Below are 26,472 nucleotides of genomic sequence, written 5' to 3'. Positions count from 1 at the left end.
CACTTCTTACATCAACCCAATCTGAGGAATAGCCATTTATCACAACCCTCTGCCTCCTGCCCTGAAGCCATCCTTCTATCCATCTAAGGATTTTCCCAGTGATTCCAACCTGTTCCAGCTTATAAAGCAACCGCTCATGTGGGACTGAGTCAAAAGCTTTGCTGAAATCTAAATAAACAATGTCGAAATTATTCCCTAAATCCAGCTCGTGAGTGACCCTTTCGAAATGTCCCAGCCCACACTCCATTGAACCTGAAATGGTCATTAGAGTTTTCAGGACAATTTCAAATATCTTGTTATTTCTTTTCAGTAAACATCTGATTCAGGGTTTATTTCCCAAGATCTGAAAAGTTGCATTGAAACTATTGCTTAAACACCCTGACAAATTCCCAATTGAACTTTGGTAATATTGACCCATCACTTTGTTGTCTGTTGTTTGAATGTAATTCTATCCACAATTAACTTCTCAACTGTTTGAGAAGTTAATTGTGGAGGAGTTAATTGTGGAGGAGTTAATTGTGAAAGGAGCCACCAGGTGAAAGGGGGTAGGGATCACCCAGGGTGGGAGAAGGGGATTGGGGGAAGGAGACTTAACCACCCCAGGTGGTAGGAATAAAGAACGTAGGGAAAGAGATCCCTATGGTGGAGCATGCTTTTTGCAGCTCTGTCACTCGCTGGCCTGGGGGTTATTCAAATGGCCAGGGTCAGCATCCCACACGATGCCAGCTAGAAAAAGCTATAGCATGGTGTCAGCTTGGATAACCATGAAGCCCCTGAGGGCCTGCATAGCCATCAGTCTGTCCGGTCAAGAGGCTAAGATGGAACATGCAGTTATTAATAATTCTCATTTACACAATTTTACTTTTTATAGTTTTTTCTTAAACGCTTTGTTTTCTTTTATATATTAGATTAGATATTGTAGAAAAGATTTGACTTCTCCGTCATAACTCTAAATCAGTGGTTGTCAACCTGGTCCCTACCGCCCACTAGTGGGCGATTCAAGCTTTCATGGTGGGCAGTGGGGGTTTTTGGTCCATTGTTACAAATTTTGTTCTTCTTCCATATATCAAATACATTGCTAACAACTTTGCGAGTTTGACTTTTTAAAATATGCTTTTTGCAATTTACTTTTCAATTCCATCTCTAAACTTTGAATATAGATAAATAATTCACCGGACACTTCTTGAAGTATACTTGTGGATTAGGGAGCAATGAATGAGCTCCGTAACCAAAGGCACGAGTTTAGTGTGCATAATGAGGGCGGGGCTTACCACTGGCCATCACTTAGTCTTCGAGCTGTACCTCTTTCATGGTGGGGGGCAGTACATGGTTAGATTTGTGAGAGTAAGCACGTGTCCATGACTTGGAACGAGTTGATAAATTGTGCAACAAATTGTGAACTCATGTCTCAAAAAAAGAAATACGCTCGTGGCTATTTACCGGAGTATCTGAAGATGGGTTTCATCGAATCAGTTACAAATAAACAGCTTCCAATGTGTTTACTGTGCCACAAGACATTATCCAATGAAGCAATGAAGCCAAGTCGATTGCGAGAACATCTTGCTACAAAGCATCCAAAAGATAAAAATAAGCCCATTGAATATTTTCAAGAAATGTATAAAATATTTCAAAATCATTCAACAATAACTGCATCATTTAAGTCTAAGAAACAACATGCAAAGAACGAAGATGGATTAACTCTAGCTTATCGTATATTACAATTAATTGCAAAAAGTGGTAAAAGCCATAATATTGGAGAAACTTTGATAATGCCCTCTACAAAGAATTTATCTCAACAGTAATGCATCAGGGTATACCTGAAGTTTTAAAAACATTGCCCCTTAGCGATAGCACAGTAAAGTGATGCATTGACAAAATGGCAGTTAATGTTGAAAATAAACCTATAGGTATTCTCCAGAACTCTTCATTTTCCATACAGTTGGACGAGTCTACCATTGCAGATAATAATGCTCTGTTGACATATTTATGGTACCTTGATGAAAACAATACATTACAAGAAGAAATGCTGTTCACTGTGAATCTTATTACAGACACAAAAGGATTATCAATATTTAATGCTCTGAAATCATACTTTGCAAAAAATGATATACCCTTCTACAATATTGTTGCATGCGCTACTGATGGAGCACCATCAGTGGTAGGTCGCTATCGTGGATTTGTTGCTTATTTGAAGGAAGTGCCAAACGTTTTGTGTATTCATTGTGTGGTGCACAGACAACATCTTGTAGGAAAACATTTAAGTACAAGTCTCCATTCATCATTAAGTATAATAATTAGAGCTGTAAATAAGATCAAATCTAATGTCAAAGATGATAGAATGTTTTGACAGCTGTGCCAGGACAATAATGAGCAATTTATTAGGTTACTTTTACACGCAGAAGTTCGATGGCTCTCAAGCCATCGAACGAGACAAGCATGATTGCTTGTCTCGTTTTGTAGCATTATATGATAGTGTCATACAGTTTTTTGAAAGTAATAATAAGGCTAGCCTCTGTCAACAATTAAAAACAGTAAAGAATGATGCCTTTTATTTGGCAGACATTTTCAAGAGATTTAATGAAATTAATTTGCAGCTTCATGGAGCCATTATAACTCTTATCAGTTGCAAAAATATTGTGTCATTATTTATCGAAAAACTTGATCTTCTCCATCATAATCTTTTGAAGAGAGAAGAGAGAGAGAGAAACTTCATCAGTTTCCCGAATTGTCATCTATAAAAGATGATGTAACTCCAGAGGAGATTGAAAGGTTCAGTAGCCACCTCAACGAACTTAGATTGGATATTGAAAAATGATTTAAAGATATTTTGAACTTGAAGATGTATGACTGTATGATAAATCCTTTTACTGGAAATTTTCCTGATATAATTTTCCTTGATGGGTCAACTGTTGATGATCCTGCTCAGGTAGCTAACAAACTAAATGAATATTTTGCATCGACATTCACACATGAGAAGTTATTCAGCGAGGGGTATTCAACTCTAGCAGTAAGCTACAGAATCTTGAAATAACTGGGAGTAAAGTGGAGGAGAAATTGTTGAAGATAAACACAAGAAAGGCACCCGGGGTGGATGGGATCTATCCAGTTATATTAAAGGAGGCAGCAAAGGAAGTAAGCAGACCATTAGCCATAATTATGAGAGCTTCTTTGGACTCAGGGGAGGTACCCATAGACTGGAAATGTGCAAATGTTACCCCAATTCACAAAGGAGGATCAAAGGCTGACACAAGTAATTATAGACCTGTGAGCTTAACTTCTGTTCCAGGAAAATTAATGGAGGCACTGGTTAAAGAAGCACTGCAGGATCATTTAGACAAGACTTCAGTTATAGCTCGGACACAGCATGGTTTTGTTAAGGGGAAGTCTTGCCTGACCAATTTGATTGGATACTATGATGCAGTCACAAAAGAACTGGATGCAGGGAATAGCTTTGATATTATATACTTGGATCTTAGAAAGGCTTTTGATACTGTTGCACATGGAAGACTGCTACACAAATTGGAGCAGTGTGACATTGGAGGCAAATTGTTGCTATGGATAAAGGGTTGGTTGAGGGGGAGAAGACAGAGAGTGGTAATCAATGGACACTGCTCATCGTGGACTAATGTTATTAGTGGAGTCCCTCAGGGTTCAGTATTGGGTCCATTATTGTTTTCTGTATTTATAAATGATATTGATGATGGTATATCACGCTTAATGTCCAAGTTTGCAGACGATACAAAGGTTGGCAGGGTTGTCAAGGACACTACTGACACTATGCTGCTGCAACAGGATCTGGAAAGGTTGAGCAGATGGGCTGAGAGGTGGCAAATGAAGTTTAACATTGACAAATGTAAAGTACTACACATGGGAAACAGCAACCCCAGAGCAACGTATCAACTCTGTGGTACTACACTGACAGTGGTAGAGAATGAAAGGGACTTGGGGGTGGTTGTGCAGGCAGATATGAAGTTCTCTGAGCAGTGCAGACGGGCTGCAAGAGTAGCTCATGGAGTATTGTCAATGATATACAGGAATTTTTCCAGCAGGGAGAAGGAGGTGATTATTCCCTTGTATAAGGCAATGGTCAGGCCACACCTAGAGTACTGTATACAGGTCTGGAGGACTCATTTCAAGAAGGATGTAGAGCTGCTGGAACGAGTACAGAGAAGGGCAACAAGATTAGTGAATGGAACAAAGGGGTGCTCTTACGATGAAAGGCTGAAGTTTTGCAAATTACAGTGTCTGGAGACTAGGCACCAGCAAGGTGATCTGATAGAGGTGTATAAAGCCTTGAATGGTTTTGAGCATGCTCAATGCTGATGGGATTCTTCCTCTAGCTCAGAATAATCACCTGAGAGGGCATAAATTCAAATTGAGGAAAGACAGATGTAGGATAGACGTGTGGAAATTTGCCTTTAGCCAGCGGGTGGTTGGTTGGTGGAACAGACTTCCATCCCTTGTCGTGGAGGTTGATAGCCTAAATAAGTTTAAGGCTCAGCTGGACAGGTATTTTGAACGAACAGAGGGGTGAAGTGGAAGTGTTTTTTTTTTTTTTTTTTGGCTGATGCTGCATAAGCTTGCTTTCTTGCATCAAATACCTCTACTAATGCTAATGCTAATAATTTGCCAAGAAGAACTATTAGAACTTAAATATGATGAAGAGAGCAAATATAATTTCGATAGTGGTGGATACCAAAAACTGTGGCAAAATAAAAAAATGCCTGCGTTATATCCAAATATGTGGAAAATGATATTTAATTTATTGATACCTTTCCCTCTTGTAGAATCAGGCTTTAGTGCTGTTAATCATATTATTACCAAACAGAGAAACCGTTTGAATAACACCGAAAGAGGAGACCTTCGTTTGTTCCTTAGGAAAATCGAACCAGATATCAAATATTTAGTCTCGCAGCATCAGCCTCAAGGATCTCATTAATCATTAATTAAAGGTAATTTCAATAAACTTTATTGTTTTCACATTTAACTTTCTTTTTCTTCAATTTAAGCAGTTCTCGCATTAGTAGGCGCTGTATTGATGGAGATGCAGAAATTCATTAAATTTAAATTATCTATGTATAAACATACATAAAGTATAAATAAAAAGATAAATTTAAGTACATATTTTTTACAAACCCTCCCCTCAAAAAATTACTTTGCACCTGCGCTAAATTGAGTTACTGCGGAACCGGTGGGCAGTAAGGAAATTTTGCCATTAACAAAGATACAAAAGTGGGCTGTAGGTAATAAAAGGTTGACGACCCCTGCTCTAAATATTACATAGAAAAGCATGTGTGGGGGTTAGTGAGCAAAGCGAGCAGGGTGGAGCCCCCCTTAGTTGTTATTGTTATTATTATGATGTTATCTTTTATTTATTTTATTTTATTCATTTGTTTTATTCTTATTGTTATTTATTTATTTTTTGTTGTTGACTTTGATGCGATTATTTGCTTCTGTTCTCCTGATTGAAAGTGGGTTCTGTGGGATTAACTTTCTGGTACTGCCATTTGGCCATAGCAGTATAGGATTGTATTGCAGACTAATGAATTAAAATAAAGAAAATAAAGTTTAATTGGTGTTCTGGCAATGTTTTTACCCAATTTAGGTAAAGTGTTCTGTTACCCAAAAAATATTGAAAAATGCTGCTCTAGACATTTGCGTGAACACCCTAGCTGGGTGGCATTGTCTGGCACTGAGTAACCATATCATTCAGAATCTCTTAAGATTTGCTGTTGACCTATTTTCCAACTGAATTGTGTGTAGCACATGTGTACACACAAATACACAGTATCTTTGACAGGGGAATGTTCCTTATAAACTGGTCACTCAATGTATACTGGAATTGAATGCATACATGCCATGTGTGTATGGCTAAAGACTATTTTGAGCAATTAAGTTTAAAATGTGGCTAGTAAAGAGTAAGTCTAGATAATATTATGTGTACATTTAAAGTGTAATGCTAAAATTTGTTGTGTTTGAAGTCCAAGTTAATTATATACCAGATGGATTCGAAGTAAAGCAAGTGGAAACAAAAGTATTGAAAAACTACGCAATAGGAAACATTAATAAATAATTCCTATTAAAAATCCTAATGAAAACAGGAAACAATCGTAAAATAAGCTAATGCTTAATGCACTGTTATGAGTTTTGATGTAATGAAGAGGCATACAAAATAAATACATTAAAGACAGTAATGCTGAGGGATTATATTAATTTACTTTTCTGTTCCTTCAACAGAAAGGTTGATGGGTTTATCATAATTTATTATATTAATAGTATTAAAAAATTCCTATACTGTAGTAATAAAATTGATATACAAGAACAGAGATGGACTGAAACTGTAATAAAAAAATGCTGAAACATATATGTAAGTGACAAAGTTATATTCTAAAGAAGAATTACTAGGTTAATTATTATGGTACTATTATTATTATTATTATTATTATTATGTCTAAGGTGGCACCTAGACTGCCGTCTATCTCCACCTGATTAAGTTGACTTTGTGCAGAACCTCTGCAAAATAGACCTGTATGGAAGGTCTCTTCGCCATCAGGGAGAAGCTGTCACCTGTACAGCTGCTCCCCGTTGGCGAATAGACCCTAATGGCCGCTCATATTCACTTGGTGCTGGGCCTGGTCTTCTATTTTAAGTGCCTCATGCACAAAAATCCCACACCCACCGGAAGTAGTGCTATACCGGTGGGTGCCAGCAATCCCGCTCCCAGGCTGCCCACACCTGAGAGCCAGCAAAAAAAAAAAAAAAAAAAAAAAAAGAAAAATAAATAAATAAAATACATATACACACACACACACACACACACACACATAATATAAACAAACTAAAAGGAAAAAAAAAAACACACAAATAATCAAAATGTATATAACCAAATCTTAATTAGTAATCATTAGATTATTCCAATGTCTTCTCCGTTGAAAAACAGTTACACAGAACTCTTGCAGTGCTTGAAATTTATCCTGATTAGCAATAAGGTCACTTTCACAGCCTCTAACTAAATTACCAGTCTTCACTTTTAGCCTTTCTCTATGTTCAACATACAAACTACAATCATATAATAAATGACTCCAAGTCTCAGGTTGACCGCAAGTGCATAAAGGAGAGCTGACCAGACCAAAGTAATGTAGTTTAAAATTTAATGAGCCATGGCCAGTTAAAATAAACGATGTTACCATAGAAGGAAAAAACCATTTGTTATTACTATCATAAGTAAATTTAACTGTTGGAATAAACAATCTAGTCACCTCCCCAGTTGCACTAAGATCCCATCTCTGTTGCCACATACCAATCAACTGTGTTAGAACATTTTTCTTAGCTTTAGCTATCTCTATAGTGATATCAGATGTAATATTCATGAAAGAAACCACTATGCCTTTTTTTAAGTAATAACAAAGGGCCCGATACACAATGTACAAGTCTAGAGGCAAATGCCCGGCCAAAACCTGCATAGCATTCGTTGAGACTGTTCTGCACAAATTAGAAATAACATAAAGCATTGAGCGCTGAATCGATAACAATTTCTGTTTAAATTTAACGTTAGTAACTCTGAAGTACCACACTGATGCTCCGTACGCAACTATGGGTAAGAAGACTGCCTTGTAATATAAATTTAAAACTTTCCTTTTCAACCCCCAATCTGACCGTGTTAATCGAATTATTGCTGCACTAAATTTTTTAATTTTTTCGTGTAAGTAATTTAAATGTGGGAAAAACGATAATCTATCATCAATTCTTATACCTAGATATTTCACCTCAGATACTAGGGGAATCTGCCTCCCCTTAATTAAAGCTTTTGGCGGTTGCGCATAATTTAGTTTCTCCTTAAGAAGCATCATAACAGTTTTAGTTGAAGATATCAATAGTTTGTGCAGATCAGCCCACGACACTAGACTTTCTAATACCTGGGCCACTCTTATTTCAGGCACAGCCCTGGATTTACCAGTAATACATAAAACCAAATCATCTGCATAAGCAATCTTATGCAGATTTTCAATTGATTGTTCTAGCCATAAATTAAGTACTAAGTTCCAAAAAAGTGGGCCCAATACAGACCCCTGAGGACACCCTCTCGAAAGATTCCTATTAAACTGTAGATGCTTAGCTTTCAGTATAATTTTCCTACAATACAAATAACTCTGTATCGTCCTATACAATAAGTCTGGACATTGCATACCCCTTAATGCAGACAGAATACTCTCATGCCACACCATGTCAAAAGCTCCAGTAAAATCTATAAAGATGGCTAACACATACTTATCCTCTGCCTGGTTGGTGAAATTCATGAGATCATTAATGGCATCCTCCGTAGAATGCCCTCTCTTGAAACCATACTGATAAGGCAGGGTCAAACCATTTTTATCCATGACTTGGTTCAACCTTAAAAATAACAATCTTTCAAAAACTTTACCAAGATTGGCCAATAACGAAATTGGTCTATACCCTCTTGGGTCATTTGGTTTTTACCCGGCTTAACTAACAGCTTGATCAAACCAACTTTCCAGATCCCAGGAAATCTACCTTGAAGTAAGCATTTATTATATAAGCTTAACAAGATGTTAGGATAAAGCTCAATCATTTTAAGAACAGCGATATTCTCTACTAAATCGATTCCTGGGGCTTTGGAAATGTTAATTTTCTTAGAAACGGCTCTCAATTCCTCTAAAGTAAATAAGCTAATATCAACAGACCCAAGGTATGTTACATTAGAGTCCTTGATGCCTTCTTACTCTGTTGTCTCCCCCCCCCCCCTTCTTCCTCATGAGGAAACAACTCCGATGTTATTGCCTGCACTGTTGTAATCCAATCAGTTGTTTCCACTCCATTGACGATTACAGTATTCATTATCTCTCCAGGTCTTATTTTATTCATACTTAGTTTATAAATTAATCCCCAAGGATCTGTATTGCCCACACTAGTAACTAGATTTCTCCAAGCCTTTAATTTACTCTCATAAATAGCCCTATAATAAATTTTCTTTTTATTCCTATAACATGCATGATAAAATTGAGCCTCATTCAGCCCCCACCGCCTATACCTCTGATATGCCTTCCTACATAAAAATACTTCTTTCCTTAACCTGGATAATTCCGCATTCCACCAATTAACAACTCACCTCTTAACTCGTTGTCTTCTTGAGGCACAACTGAGGGCTCTAAGCAATGAAGACTGAACGAAAGCAGCATACTCACAAGCATTTAAAAAATTCAAATTAACCATATTGTCTCCTGAAAAATCTAAAGCCACTGACTGTGCAAAACTAGACCAGTTAATCTTCTTATAAGTAGATCTAGTTAATTCAAAATTATCAAAATCTAAAGAAGTATTTAAATCAGCCAAATTAATATGAAAAACCAAAGATCTATGATCACTATTCGTATAGTCTGTTTTCACAAGCCAATGACAGATTCGTCTGGATAACCCCTGAGTAACTATAGTCAAATCAATATTCGACCTGCCATGAACATTATTAAAAGTATAAGGCTGACCTGATATATTGACTACACACAAATTATTCATTAAAATAAAGTCCTCCATTAAGCGACCTCTCTGATCAGTCATGCCGCTAAACCATAAGTTAGACTTTGCATTGGAATCCAATGCAATAATTAAATTACTACAACCAATTTCACTGAAAACAGTTTCCATATAATGGATAGAATTAACAATTTCGTGACTTGGAGGACAATAAAGAGATATTAAATTAAAAGTCAACATAGGAGTACTAATGTTCACACATGTTGAGTTCTGACTACACAGCCCAGAGAGGACAGTTACCTGCAATAACTTATTAAAGACCACAATTGCTGTTTTAGGTTTCACATCAACTACACTTATAACTCTGGCATCAGCAGGAAAACAAACAATTTTATGTCCATGTGCAAAGGAACCAACATACGGCTCCTGCATACACAAAATGTCAACACTTTCTTGCACGGCCACCATTCTAATTTCATCAGTAACCGCACGACATCTTTGGGCGTTGAGTTGAACCAACTTAAGCACACTACCTTCATCTTTATGTTGAAAACTACCATTCACATTAAAAGTACTACAGTTATCCATCATAGGTACGCGTACTGGCGAACTCTAGGGCCTTTTTATACTTGGGACAACTACTACTCCTTAATGAGTGATCATAAGCTCTATCTCTGCGCTTGCAGTTCACACAACATGGATCTTTATTTTTATTTGGGCAATCAACAAAAAGATGGCCACCCTGAGCACAATGACCACACGACACAGTTTTGTGTGTGCAGTGTTGTATAGAGTGGCCATACCCCAAACACTTAAAACATTTAGTCACAACTGTAAAACGCCTGAATTTGTGTGATGTATATCCAAAATACAACCTGTCATTACACATCAAATTTTGCAACATATGAGGAGCTACCCCAATCACCCAATTATTAAACCTTGCCTTGGAACTGTTACTAAATCTAAAAACAATGCCCTCTCTGACCTCTTGCTCCTCATATCCATAATCCTGAAGGTTTTTCTTATATAAATCCCTAATAATATCCTCCTGAGTTAATTCCTTAGGTATATCATACACTAAGATGGTAGGGTTATGTAACTTTACTTTATCCAGATTAATACCCTTTTGAAAAAATACCTCTGCCTTACTGAGTTTATCCAAATCCTTATCATTATCTGTTTCAACTAAGACTCCTTTATTTCGTATAGCTCTTAGATTTCTAATTTTTATTTCTTGAAACTTTTCCTTTAATGTGTTAACAATAACCTCTTTGACTTCCTGACTTGACTTATACTGTTCTGAGGACTCCTCAGCCCTGAAAATAACCTTATTATTTAATCTTGCCACTTTGCTCAGCTTCCTGTTATTATCCACCATACAGATATCATTTAATATTACCTGTTCACCTAATTGAGGCTGGCTGAATCCAGTCCTAACCTTGTCCGCATAAGTCCCCTTTTGTTCTGCAACATTAGATAGAAAAGGCTGCCCTCTTACAATGTCATCTAATAAACTGGCACGCACCTCCATCTCCTCTACCCTTGTTTTAAGACGTTCATTGTCAATGACTAATGCTGTTGATATAGTCTCCGTGTCTATCCATACGTCAAGTAAGAAATTAGTTGCAGCTTTAGTCACTTTATTATTTTCACTAGTCATGTAGTCAATAACTTTTTTCTTCAACTTTGTTACAAGCTCAAAAATAGTAGACCCGTCAGGGTACCTCTGCCTTTGATCCTGTATGTTAGCAACAATTATTTCACTCTCACGAACATTTGTGCCTGTACTTCTTCTCCCCGATTCCGAATAAAAACTATCTACATCAGAAACCATATTATCAGGCTGAATATCCGGAAAATCAGTTATCTTACCATTTGACAAATCATTTGTGAAATCTGTTACGGCAACATCTTCTTCTAACTGCACCCCCTGTTCAACCATGCAGCCAACTTTAACCACGTTTTCCACACCACCTACCTGGATATGAGAATTAGCTTTACCAGATGTCCCAGCTTTAGTATTCACACTAACAGTACTCATTGCACCACTACCTCCACTACTTAAAACACTACTTGCTTTAATATTTTTAACTTTAGACGATTTCTCAGAAACTTTCTTTACAGAATCAGTATTGTACAATGTGGGAACTCTGGAAGGAAGTTCCCACGTTGTACAATTATTATTATTATTATTACTATGGTACTAGCATAGTACAAAATTATTATGGTACTAGCATTTTTCCTCTATATATGAAATTGCTATACAAAAACAGATGGAATGTACCTGTAATAAAGTAAAACAATGAAGAATTTACATGCCATTTAGAACTTATTGGTATAGGCCTGATCCAAGGCCGCTAACATGGAAACCATTTAAATGACATATTATGATTATTAGTATATCCATTATAAATCAATGTCTTAAACAGTGCTTTCTGAAATTGTCCATTCACATCTTTTGGGAATTTTTCTGTCATCGATGTCTAATGTTCAGTTGCTGCCTACTTTGCAATACTTTCTTGAGAAATTCCTAATTCCTGTGCTGCTCTTTCATAAATGGCTGCAACGTTTAATAGAGGTCCTCTATTTTATTTTTTTTTTATGAAATAGACCACCACATTTCTCAGCATGATTTGAGCAGGTGACCGTAAATTTTTCTTTTGAATGAAACACTACCATTGCCTTCTCCATCTTAACTTTTACTGTTTGAGGAAGAAGGGTGGACTTGTCTCATTTTTTCAGTTAGGATTTTTTTCTCATAATAATTTCATATATACAAAATTCAGACTTTAGTAATGCCTTTACCGTGTCAATTGCCCACAATTCCCATTGTAATGCAGAACTGCTTTCTGTGGAAGGAGTATTGAAAGTTAACTGAGATGGATTATACCTTGTTGTTACATTTATTAACAAAATTAGATATTTTGCTAAATATACAAATGTACATTATAATATCAAACATAATGAGATATTTGATATTACAATGTAAATGGCATGGGATACCTCTCTGATTTGAGGAAAGCGATTATGAAATATTTGAATATTTTTGCTTATAAAGGTGATTGGCAGTTGGCCTGGAATTCACTTCATATGTGTATGCCAGGTGATTGCCCATAGAAAAGGCAAACAGAATTTCAAAAGGGGAGTGACAGTTAGATGTTATGTGGAGAAAACATCTGTACTGCTCTTATGCTCAAGAATTAAACATTTCCACATCAAAATTAAATAGAGATGTAGTTTTAGAAGAAAATTACAGTGCTGTGGATATTTATAGCAAATATTTTTGTTCAATACAACACAGAGATATGAAATCTGCAATGCATGTACCACATGTGGGGAATTAAATTTTTGATCTGTATCTGCCTGTACTACATATGGGCAAGCCAAGCAAGTGGTAAAAGACCATTGTCTACTTTTCACTTCAATTATTTATACTCTTTCTGTTAAAAGTTTACATTATGGTATTTTATTCCACTGCAGAATAATCTAAGCCTGTAAATATATACCCTATTTAGAAGGTTGCAAAACAACCTACAAGCACAGGAGACAGCTTAACATTGCTATTGTTCACACTGTGTGTGTGCGACTTCAGATATGTAACTGAGCCATTCCCTGTTGTTTGTTTACTAATGTACTGTTGCCAGTGCACCATTAAAAAATCAGATCAAATGAAATAAAATGGAAGCATGTTTGCTATAAGAATTGAATCGTGAAAGTTTACTTCTTGAGATTGGAAAAAAGTATAACTGAAAACATCTGGTAGATTCTATGAACTTTTTTCATCTAATTACGAAGATGAACAATTTCATGAGTTTTTTAAAAGGTGAGCAAAACTGTATATTTGTGAAAAATATATATGTAATGAGTTGTAATTATACTGGTCGTAATTTTTTTCTTTCTAACCATAAACATATGCCTTTAATCCAATTTAGGATTTTATATTCAGTGTGTAAGCAAACTGTAAAATTTTAGATGATTTTTTTTAGTGCTTCAAAGTTCAATTTATACTTTGGAATATATAACGATTTCAATTCTAGTAGATAAATATCATTATTAAAATTTACTAGAGTAGTTCATTAGTACGTATATCAAAAATATAGACATGGATACCACAGGATACTCCTTTCTATATCTTTTACCCATAAACGTTCTGTATTTTTAAAAATATATTCTCATAGTAATATAAAAATATTTCAATGTCCCCAGTACGCAAAAAGTAATCCCTCACCGTAGCCTAAATCAGTGATTTTCAACTGGAGTGCTGCGACAACATTCTTTAAGTTACTTAAAGTTATTATTATTTATATATTTTTTAAATTTGTATATTTTTTTCATTATAAAAAGGTGTATGGTTATCCATTGTACCGTATCTTTTTAATTTTGTGGTAATCTATAATTGATCTTTATTTAGACCTCTAAATATAGAATAAAATTATTATATAAGTATATATTAAAATGTTGAAAACCACTGAGTTAGGTATTTCTTTTCGCTTAGGGGTGCCTTGAAAAAATTACTAGGACACTAAAGGTGCCATGAACTGAAAAAGTTTGGGAACCTCTGGCCTAAATCATCTTTATCTAAAATGGTTTTTAGATATTACCTCGTTTCCTATGCACTTTCAAAAAAAATATAATAAAATAATATATATATATATATATATATATATAAAGCCATATAAATTAGAATAGGGATTAAAAATAAAAATAATGCCAGAAGCATGGCAAGACAAAAACAAAAATAACCAAAATTAAACATAACAATAAACCAACAGGGAGGGAAGAGAGGGGTAACAAGAGTAAAATATTGCAGCAGAAACTCTCTAAGATAATTTAGAACATCTAAAACGTTAGAATAATAAAATAATAGATTAAATTTCGAAATCCAATTAAATAGAAATTTAACGGCACCTCCTCTGATGGGCACCAGGTCCAAATTTATATGAAATACAAATCACTAACAGAGATGTAAACCACTACAATAAAATAAAACAAAAATAAACGAAAAATAGACTGACCATTATGCCCCATCTCAACAGAGGAACACAAGGCCAATAATGGTCAGGAAATCACTGCATTTTGATCGCTAGACAAATCGCCGCAAAGGCGATTTGATTGAAAGATCAGTCCACCACCCGATCCCCAGATTGAACCGCCAATGCAGCGGACCTGAATAGTGGTGGTCCTGATGCAGCGAAAATTAAAAATATAAAAATAGAACAGATACAAGCACTCCAATGCAAAGCCATACTACTGACAAAAGTAATCTTAACCAGATTATATAGATGAGCAATGAACTATGGATGGCAGCACAGGTGCAGCGTTAGCAGTTCGCCCACCACTGTCATGCGATATAATTATACATATATTTCAATAAAGTTAAAAATAGTTGGAAACTGAATCTTTCATAGCAAAAATGCTATGAAAAAAGTGCTGACATCCATAGTTAATTACTCGTCTATATAATCTGGTTAAGATTACTTTTGTCAGTAGTATGACTTTGCATTGGAGTGCTTGTATCTGTTCTATTTTTAATTTTCGCTGCATCAGGACCATCACTATTCAGGTCCGCTGCATTGGCGGTTCATTTTTGTTTTATTTTTGTTTTATTTCATTGTAGTGGTCTACATCTCTGTTAGTGATATTTCACATCAATTTGGACCTGGTGCCTGTCAGAGGGGGCGCCGTTAAATTTCTATTTAATTGGCTTTCGAAATTTAATCTATTATTTTATTATTCTAACATTTTAGATGTTCCAAATTATCTTAGAGAGTTTTCGCTGCAATATTTTACTCTTGTTACCCCTCTCTTCCCTTATCATTATGTTTAATTTTGGTTATTTTCGTTCTTGTCTTGCCATGCTGCTGGCATTATTTTTAATCCCTATTTTAATTTATATGGTTATACTGTATTTCAAGCATCATGTAGGGGAATATGCCTTTTGCTGCCTCTGATGTGTTTGCTGTACCTTTGTATTTTATTTTTGCTATGAAAAATTCAGTTTACAACTATTTTAAACGTTATTCAAATATATATATATATATATATATATTTCAATAACGTTTAAAATAGTTGTGTGCATATATATATATATATGCACACCCTTCTATGATTTTATATTTTTTTTATGTTATATTTTTGATTGTTCTGTTATTTTAAAGGTACAGTCCAATGTTGCGGTAGGAACACCTGACTATATTTCACCAGAAATTTTAAGGGTGAGTACATGTACAATAGTAAATTTTCTCTGTGTATGTACTTTGATCTGACCCCCTAAAAATAGTATATGATGTTTAAAAAAATTAAGGGCTATCTCAAAATAGACCTCATCTTGCAACAAAATGTTTTGTGTGTGTGTGTGTTCAAACATTACATTAGATGAAGTTTCAATTTGCTGATTAAGAAAAAAAGTCCTGAAAAGTGAAATTTATATAAGCAATAATTAAATGGAAGTGGAATAAAACAGAAATATAATCAGCTCATGTGGATGTTGATGGTCTATAGCAGTGTATATGGTCTTCTGTCACCACCAGATTTTCTCTGTGTATGTACTTTGATCTGACCTCCAGTATGAAACATAAGTTTCATACCTCCATGGCATCAAATTGACATGGTATCAAACATATGGAGTTTCACATGAGCTGTTTATATTTGCTCAGTTGGATTGTGGTTATTTGTTTATAAGCTTGATGTCTTCCTTATTCAGAATCTTATCAAACTGTTTTATGGAGTAGGATATTATAATTCACGAAAACAAATCTTCCTTCTCTTGATGTGGTATTGATTCTGAAGGGTGAGAGAGTATGTAAAGGTCAGGCATTTCATTTTATTCTCAATTGTTTAGTACTTCTTAAGTGCCTCCATAAAAAATGTCATGTGACAAGTGTGAGTACCTTGAAAGTCAAGAAATGTCACCATTCCTGGACATGATGTATTTATGAAAAAAAGTAGTCATACTGTGTCTGTTAACACCCTGGCAGTACGAAACATCATGCCATCTTGTCAAAACCAGCTGGCCTCATTAACTCGAGGAAACCTAATAGTTAGTTCATCAGTCAAAAAAAAAGTTCCAATCATAGCACCCTGACAGTTGGTAACCTTCCATTGTCATCTTTAAAAAATATGGGCCGATAATGCCACAAGATGAAGTATATACCACACTGTTACCTGGTCACTCTGCAGTGGTTGCTGGTGGAATCTGCAGTGGTTTTCTTCTGACCAATTATTAAAATTTTGTTTATTCACAAAACCATTTAAATGTAAATGAACTTCATCAGATGTCCATAGATTGTGAATAAAGTCTTCACCATGATCCATTTGAATTAGCATTTCCTTACAAAAATTTTTGTTGGTACGGGGATCACGAAGTTTTGATTCTTGTAGTACCTTTACCATGTAAGGGTGTAAATTTAAGTCCTGGTGCATCATTCGTCATACTCCCCTGTTGGATGAATAAGTTGAATGACAGTGCATGCCGACTTGCATCATGCTTTGGGCTTCATATGAGAGTGGTTCTGATAGCTGTGATATTTTCTGGTGTATTGGCACTTCCTTATTCCACCTAGAGGCTTCTTTTTGAGTACAGAACCAGTTTCTTCAAAATTGTATATTCATATTTTAATGGCATGAGCAGATTGTACAGGATCTTTGCACTTAAGTTTAAAGTGAATGTGAAATTAACATTGAGCACCTTCATAATTGTCATTGTTTTTGTAAAATGCTTTGGCAGCATTGAATTTTTCTTGGCTTAAAAACCAGTTTTTAAAATTTCTTATTTCCTTGCTCCACCCTGTATATTTCAAAAACACTTCTAATATTTTCCATTGACATGAACACTTGTATTAGCATTACTGGGCTCCATCACCCACAGCCTGACATAATAGGAATCTGGCATGTCTGTGCACTGCAACCTGTGGAAATTCAGAAAGGGGATCATCAGCCTGGTGGCTGAGGGGCTCAGCTTCAACGCCCCACTTTGGCCCCTGCTTCAAGATGTGTGGTTCTGGATGGCTCAGCCAGGATCAGTTGGCTAGTGGGCACGTCTTCAAGGGTCAACCGTGTCGATGACATGCCCCTACTCTCATGGGCTTATAGACAGGATTCAGGCTGGCAGACGTGTGAGTATAGTGTCTGGGTAGCCCAGGCATCCCATTTGCACTCCTTGGTGGGTGGGGTGCCCTGAGCACTTAACAAAAATAAAGCAACTATGAATTCAGCTTCTGGGACCCCAACTAGTCCCTACTGGAAAGTTATACTACTATCATGGAAAATGTTACCTTGGCTAAAAGGCCCAGAACCAAAGATACATTAGTTCCAACACTTTGATACCTGATTGTACATTCCATTAGTGAAAAGCCCATAGGAAAAATGTCACCCTACTTCATTCAGAAGAGTTTGGAAGGGCTAGCAGGCTCACCTAAATCAGTTAAATAGCTTCATTCTGGCAACATTCTTGTTGAAACTAAAACAGACAGGCACTCAGAACAGCTCCTCTGTTGGGGGAATACCGATTGTCAGGCCTGCTTCTAACATTTGCTGGGCTTGGGGGCAAGAGTACAAGTGGAGGCCCACATACCACATGTCTAAATATTTAAAAGTTATAAATCAAGCTAACAAACTGTTAAATAAAATATGTTTTATCCTCCTATCTTGACAAATATACCTTCATAATGACAAAATTGAAAAATGTGTGTAAAGCTACGACTGAAAGTCGACAAAATATCAAAGACAACTGGATTTAATTATTATCGTGATGTCTGGGTGTTCTTTTGATGGGCCAGTGATATTTGGATGAGTAATAAAATAAAGACGTACATAATTCATAAATTATTATATATTGATTCCATTAAATTTATTTTTCTTGCCTTTATTTCAGCAAAATCACTGATTATATTATTATAATTAAGATTTTCACATAATTTGTGTTATGTTGACAGTAATGCCAAATTAGGCAACCTTTCTTGAGTCATTTTAATTCTTAGTTTTTTATTAATTTCAATTTGGAGAAACTTCATTCTGCTGAGGCTGTAGCAACTAGAATTGTCAATAAAATTCTTAAAGCAATATTTAGATTTGGAAATGAACCATGAATTTTACCTATCGTGTTCCAGCATTGTAATGGGGTCGTATATGATAAATTCTTGTTATTGCAGAAAATATTACAATATATTTTAATTTCATCACATAAATCACTATCACTTATATTGCAATTTTCACTGTCTCTTAAAGCAGTATCTAGATCATGCAGTATTTCTTAAGTTCTTCTTCTTTCAAATTTTTCAATGCTGGGAGATTATAAAGAAAACTGAAAAATAGCAGTATATTGCTCAATTTGTTCAATTTGTTTTGGGGCATATTTGTATAAATATGCATGAATCTTCTCCTTCATAGTCATGCAAATGTTTTCGTTTCCTCGTTCTAATTTCCTTATATTTTATTGGAATGTCACTTTTGTTGCATATTTTACATACGGTTTCTTTCAATTTATAAAAATCATTTTCATCTAAAATTTTTAAAAATGTTTCTTAATCCTGTTAAAAGTGAAATACACAAACTTAGATCTGTTTGGGTTTTTTGTAAGCTTTTGCTAACATTATTAATAGCAAGCAACAGTTCATACCAAATACTGTGGATAGTGGAAATTAAAAATTAATTTAATTTTTGCTGGTTCAGCAAAATCTTGGGGCTTCTTTGCACCATGTAGCTAATACTAATATATAAAATTCTATTCTAAGCAAAGATATGGGGCACATGCATAATGCTAAATTTTCATTCACTTACTAATTTTATGAACTTCAAATGGAAGAGACTAATAGTTTAGTGTTTTCAATTTATTTTATGTTTATATAACATTTTTAGCAGAAAATAGTGAAAAATACATCTAATAAATATTCAAATTCATTAATGTTGAAAGGTCAAACATTGATATACTTTAAGCAGATTAAAAAAAAAAAAACAGGGTCGTTTAGGCTTGTACCACCACTGGGTTAAAGATATATGACATGTTTTAAGAGAAAGTAATTAAATTTCTTAAAAATACTGTTTGGAACTATCTTAGTTTTTTAATATACTGTTTGATACATTGCAGGCCATGGAAGATGGTCAAGGGAAATACGGACCTGAATGTGATTGGTGGTCTCTGGGGGTTTGTATGTATGAAATGTTGTATGGGGAGACACCATTTTATGCAGAATCTCTAGTAGAAACATATGGCAAAATTATGAATCACAAAGTAAGTGTTTTTAAAGTAGATGTTTTTTTAATTTTTGAAATGCAACTCAGTATTATATACTCATTTTAACATTTAATTTTGCATGTCCATGTATTGTTTATTTGCACCAACCTTGTTTAATTGAGTTAAATAATTATCTAAGAATGACAGGCTATGTAGAGTAATCAATAGCAATTGCAGTACTTCTAAAAAATTGTATACAGTTTTCAAATTATAGTATCTGTATATCAAATTAAATGAAAGGTGATATAAAGAAGTAATACACAGTGATACCTGTTTAAAATTTTTCAAGATAAAGCTAAATATTAAGGAAACTCCAAGTGCTCATTTTGTTCTGCTTGAACAGTGTTAATAAGCAGGTCCCAGGAATAAATTTCAAGCTAGAAATAATATTAATAGAACTAGAAAGACTGAATTATCATATTTAGTTGCTAACTAGTATCTAATATTTTCTACTTATAAATATGATTTACAAGTAGTGGCATCTCCTTAACATTTAGTTTTGTCTCTTATTTATTAATTAATATTTTTCTACAAAGGAAAGAAGAAATTAAGTTCTTTGCTTGTTCACAAAGCAAGAACCCCAGTGTCTTTTCAAAAAGGTATATAGTATTAGTTTAAACAGGAGTGTTACATAAAAAAAAAATCACTGCAAGAAATGTTCTATAGCAAGTCATTTATTTGTGTCATGGAAGAGGAAAGGACTGAGTGATTGTTCAGTATAGCTTGTGATTTCTGAATTAGTCTGGCCACAATCTTAAATTCGGTATCTTTAAAGAATCTGTTAAGCTGCTTGTGCCACTGTTCAACGTATGGGACAGAAATAAAGTATTTTTTGATGTTACTGTTGTTGATTGGGGTAGTTTTTTGTATCCTATTCTTAGCTTGTACCCTAATTCAGTTTATTGTAGTAAGAAGGTAGCCCTGTTTATGAATCTGCTGGTTTATAGCTGTATTTCTGAGTCTAAAGCAAATTCCATCATTGAATATTTATAGGCATTGAGAAACTGATTAAAAATAATAGATCTTTTGTAGGTAAACGGGTGATAGATTTTATAATGTAGAAGCATACCGGTGTTTGTTGGTTTATGATGGATGTTAAATTCGATTTTATTTGCATTCTGAGTAAATGAGAAATTTAGAAAATTTATTGACTTAGTATCTGTATTTTCCCTTTCCAATGTAAAATTTTGTCTAGGACGAATATTATTAAACAAATTTAAAATGTCTTGAATAGTGCTACTATCAGTAATAACCAGAACATTGTCTAAATACCTCCCATAGTATGTGATATGGGGTAGAAAAGGCATCAAGTGTATACTCTCAATCATTGAGAAAAAGACTTCAGATATTAAGCCACATACACTCAGTCCCATTGGCAAACCAAAAATTTGTTTGTATACTTCTTCTTGAAAGCTGATATAGTTGGCCTCAACTAAAAGTTTAATTAAGTGAAAAATTTCCTTAATAGGAAGCTTCGTATAATTAATCAGTATAGAATTATTTAACACATCCCAAAGAATATCTAATGTGTATTCGTTGTTTACATTCGTATATAACGAAGTAACATCCAGTGAGAATAAATTATCATTATCGCTGAGTCTACAGTCCTTAAGGTTATTAAATAATTTATCATAGTTTTTTTATCCCAAATTGCATTGCCTGTCCAAAATTGCAAAACCCTGTATTATAAAGGGTTTTATAATACAGGGTGTCTATAAATGGTGGGAACACTTTCAATAATTTATTGCACGTGGAGTAAGAGAGATATCATTTACTTATTTATACCATGTGAAAGAGAAAACATGAAAGTTTCCCAGTTGTTACTGCCGAGGCGTGTACAGGTAGGACCTGTTTTACGACATGGTTAGGTTCCAGCAAAACAGGGTCGTAAAATGAAAAGTCGTAAAACAAGACCAAATTATAATGTAATTGAATGAGATAGGTTCCAAAATTTTTCCAAGTATGCACTAATATTTCTGTTCTTTATAAATAATTAAATATTTTAAACATTTAATGCACATGTTTTATTTATACTTATATATAAAATAATTAATAAAATAAAATTTTACTTGGTCCTGTGGAGTCATCACTTGAGTACGTATTTACTCAAGTGATGACTCCACTACCCGTTTCGCCCACATTAAAAACTAAATCAGGGTAGTAGTTGCCTTCGTCTATTAAACGTTTAAATTCGGAATGATACTCTTCCACCACTGCATGTCAGCACTAGCAGCCTCACCAGACACTTTCACATTGTGAAAGTTTTTAAAAACAATTTTTTAAACTGTTTCAACAGTTTAAGGCCCCGAGTGCCAAGCGATAGTGACAAGCGATTTTCTTCCAGTGATTATAGAGTGATCTCCAAAGTGATATAGTTTCTTTATTTTCCAGTGCGGCTGTTATTTTATTTACTTGAAGTGGTTCTGTGCTTTAAAAGTCAAAAGTAAGAACCCAGAAAGGCAATCCACCTTTCTTTTCTTATTCTTTATATATATCACTAACCAAATCCACTAACTTAAACAACCGCTTGGTCACTGGCGGCACCGCTCCTGCCTCCACGTGGCGGGGCCGGTAACCTGGGGGAAAAACCAACCCTCGGGGCGAAAAGGAGCAAAGATGGAAACAAATGAATTTCCACGTTTAGAGCCTAAGTGCTCTCAACATGAACTTGACAATGACACCGACCATGACTTCTCTCTTTCAAAGAGACTTAAAAAAGACACTAGGAAGCAGGAATCTCCAGCTTTCCTAATAATACACTCTTTGTCATCCCAACCTGTGAGCAAGCTCTCACCTTTCATCATCCAGAGATGCCTTGAAAACGCTGCAGGTTCACCAAAAATGGTTAAACGTCTCCAATCAGGAGATCTACTAGTAGAGACTTGTTACTCAAGACATTCTGAGTTACTACTACAACTTACTTCTTTAAGCGGAATACCGATTCAGGTTACACCACACAACACACTAAATTCTTCCAAAGGAGTGATCTCGGAATGGGATCTATTATACGTTTCTGAGGAAGAAATTGTCCAGGAGCTAAAAGATCAAAATGTCTCTCATGCAAAACGTATCATGATCAGAAAAGACGGCAACTTAACTCCCACGCGAAACATAATCTTGACTTTCAGTACTCCAAATCTACCGGATTCTGTCAAAGCAGGTTACCTGAATTGCCGCATAAGGCCTTATATCCCAAATCCGCTCAGATGCTTTAAATGTCAAAAGTTCGGCCATTCTCAGACAGCATGCCGTGGAGACGCCATATGTCCAAACTGCAGCTGCAAGAATCACACACAAGCAGAATGCAAAGCTCCAACACCACAGTGCCCTAATTGTAGTGGCAAACATCCAGCCTACTCTAAGGACTGTGAACTGTGGAAGATAGGGAAAAAAATACAAAAATATAAAATTGAAAATAAAGTCTCTTACCAAGAAGCGAAAAAACAGATCAACTTAAGTATGCCAAAACGCACTTATGCTTCTACCACTCTCAGACACGAATCAGTGGCATGTCAGACTGAAGTATCCATCTCTCCAAATACATCAATATCAGACTGGGCACGATCAGTACTCTTGATCCAGCATCCATCTAAACCGAATTCAACAGACCAAAGCAATAACACACCACTCTCAATTCCAACCCAGAGACTTCCGCATCGTCAGGCAGCAGAAAATTTGCAAAGATCTTATTCTGCTGAGACAAAAGTATCAGGTCTAACAAGCATGGATACAGATGATTCTATCGGTCAAGAAGAACTGCTTGAAATACACGCAGAAGATGATATGGATGATAATAATGAATCGGGACGTCCCACTTTTCCCCGAAAAGAAAAACCAAAACCAGACCGTCATAAACAATCAACTTATAAAAAGCAGTCAGATACATCTTCCACGAACAAAACCAAATAATGGAAAAAATAATTCAGTGGAATTGTAGAGGTTTTCGCAGCAACATCGATGATATCAACGAACTAATTCACTGCTTCAATCCTGTAGCTATGTGCCTACAGGAAACCAACTTGACACCCCAAGTTTCCACCACAGTCAAAAATTACACTATCTACAGACAAGATAGATCTGACACTAATAGTGCTCATGGAGGAGTAGCCATCCTGTTGGACTCAAGAGTTCCTTCCAGATGCATTCCATTGAAAACCTCTTTAGAAGCTGTTGCCGTACGCGTAGTAATTGGAATCACAGTTACATTGGTCTCAATTTATCTTCCACCTAATCATCCATATTCTATTCAGGAAATCGAAGGTCTCGTGTTGCAACTACCAGTTCCCTTCTGTCTACTAGGTGACTTTAATGCTCACCACCCGTTATGGGGTTCTTCCAGCTTAGACAGACGTGGAAAACTTGTTGAAACGTTAATAGATAGACAGGATCTAACGTTGTTAAATACTGGCTCTCCCACCTATGTTCATTTTCCTACCAGATCAACCTCTGCAATAGACCTTTCCATTTGCTCTCCAGTGCTCTATCCAAGTATCCAGTGGGTAACTCTTAACGACCCCCACAACAGCAATCATTTCCCAATAATATGCAAAGTTCAAACCTCCTGTTCATTACCAACAGACAATCCAGTAAAATGGAAATTTCCAAAGGCTGACTGGATAAAATATAGCACGCTTGTCTCATTCGACAACCATATCATACAGTGCTCTTCTATCAACCATGTTACCGAACATATAACAAACCAAATTCTAACAGCTGCAACCGCTGCAATTCCACAATACCAAGTCAGGAAAAGGCGAAAATTAAATTATTGGTGGAACGAAGAGTGCAACAATGCAAAAAAAGAGAAAAACAAAGCTTGGAATCAATTCCACAAACATCCAACCACTTCCAATCTTATTAATTATAAGCGACTTAGAGCAAGAGCCCGTTATATCAGACGGAAAGCAAAAAAAGAATCTTGGATTAAATTCGCTTCCTCAGTTAATAAAAATACAGACATCAGACTGATCTGGAATAAGATAAAATTGTTAAATGGCAAAATTCCTCCAACATCTACTCCACTAATTAACTGGAATGGACAGGAACTCTCTACTCCTGCAGAAATCGCAAATGCACTAGGATCCGTATTTTCCCAGTTGTCCTCCTCAACTTCTTATGACCAATCGTTTCAAAAAATTAAAGGTGTAACTGAAAAATCCAAACTGAATTTCACTGACAGATGTGCACTAAAATATAATCAACCATTTACCATGGTTGAACTTCAGCATGCTCTTACCAACACAAGGAACAGCGCTGCTGGCCCTGATGGGATATTTTATATAATGCTCAAAAATTTAAATACAAAGTCACAGTCATCACTGCTGTTCTTCCTCAATCGAATATTCATTGAACATACATACCCAAGCTCCTGGCGTCATTCCTACGTTCTGGCTATCCCAAAACCTGGTAAAGACAATTCTGTTCCTCAAAACTACAGACCAATTTCACTTACCAGCTGTCTGAGCAAAACCCTCGAAAAAATGATTCACCACCGTCTGACTTGGTATCTTGAGTCCCAAAACTTAATCAATAATAATCAATTTGGTTTCAGAAAAAATCAATCATCATTGGACCTTATGATTAAAGCCGAAGCAAACATCAGAAATGCATTCATCAAAAAGGAGCATCTCGTTATGGTCTGTCTGGATATTGAGAAAGCTTTTGACACCACATGGCGTTTTGGCATTTTAAAGGATCTGCATTCTCTTGGCCTGAGAGGAAATTTGCCATATTTCATCCAAAATTTCTTAGAACAAAGATCCTTTCAAGTTCGTTACCAAGGAATTCTCTCTAAAAACTTTGTTCAGGAAGAAGGAGTCCCTCAAGGGTCCGTTCTGAGCGCCACTCTATTCGCAATTAGAATTAACCACTTAACTGAACTTATTCTGAAAACAGTGGACTCATATCTTTATGCCGATGATCTCACAATCTCCTGTCACTCTCAAAACATGAACTACATTGAGAGACAATTGCAGATATCAATAAATCAGATCCAGATTTGGATGACACAAAACGGTTACAGACTATCCAGCCAGAAATCTACTGCCATTCATTTCTGTACCATACGTAAAATGCATCTTGATCCTGAACTCCAATTAGATAACCACCTTATTCCAATAGCAAATAGTATTCGTCTGCTCGGCTTAATTTTTGACAGTAAGTTAAATTACCAAAAACACATTGAACATCTCCGGACAGCTTGCCAAAAGAAAATGAACATACTCAGAGCCTTATCAGCAACAACCTGGGGAGCAGATCGCTACACCCTGCTTCACTTATATAGATCCATAATTAGATCTCGTCTGGACTATGGCGCACCTGTCTTTGATTCTGCTAGGGAGAGTGTCTTATCTCGTCTCAACCCTATTCAACATTCAGCTCTAAGAATAGCTCTAGGTGCGTTCAGAACATCTCCAGTGCAAAGTCTCTATGTAGAAGCCTACGAAGCTCCTCTAAACATCAGAAGAAAGATGTTATTATTGAACTACGCAACCAAGATCCAAAGTCAGTCGACCCATCCTAATTGGTCAATATTTAATGATCCGCCACTCACGATATTTTATAGAAACAAACCACAAGCAACTAGGCCTGCAGGTATTAGATTAATGGAACTAGCAGAAAACTGGAATATACAAATCAATAAAGTCCACCAAGAACCTACAGATCACGTTCCTCCATGGTCTGTCATCATGCCGTGTTGTGACTATTATTTTCACCAATGGGGGAAACACTCTTTAACGGGTATGAACATC

General features: G+C 35.6%; 1 protein-coding gene across 1 annotated transcript in view; it reads left to right on the top strand.

Moving 5' to 3' along the window:
* LOC150084800 (serine/threonine-protein kinase Genghis Khan-like) overlaps positions 1-26,472 on the top strand; it is a 477,571-nt gene that overhangs the window by 209,268 nt on the left and 241,831 nt on the right. The window contains exons 6-7 of the mRNA XM_090376356.1: positions 15,648-15,704; positions 19,574-19,717. Of these exons, the coding sequence (XP_090232482.1) occupies positions 15,648-15,704; positions 19,574-19,717 (201 nt within the window). The remainder of the gene's footprint in view (positions 1-15,647; positions 15,705-19,573; positions 19,718-26,472) is intronic.

Source organism: Mastigoproctus giganteus, chromosome 6 (assembly GCF_048544385.1).
Source record: "Mastigoproctus giganteus isolate SK-2022 chromosome 6, ASM4854438v1, whole genome shotgun sequence".
Classification (NCBI taxonomy): domain Eukaryota; kingdom Metazoa; phylum Arthropoda; class Arachnida; order Uropygi; family Thelyphonidae; genus Mastigoproctus; species Mastigoproctus giganteus.
Note: the sequence above shows the minus strand (reverse complement) of the source record. Positions and strands in the feature narration are given on the sequence as shown.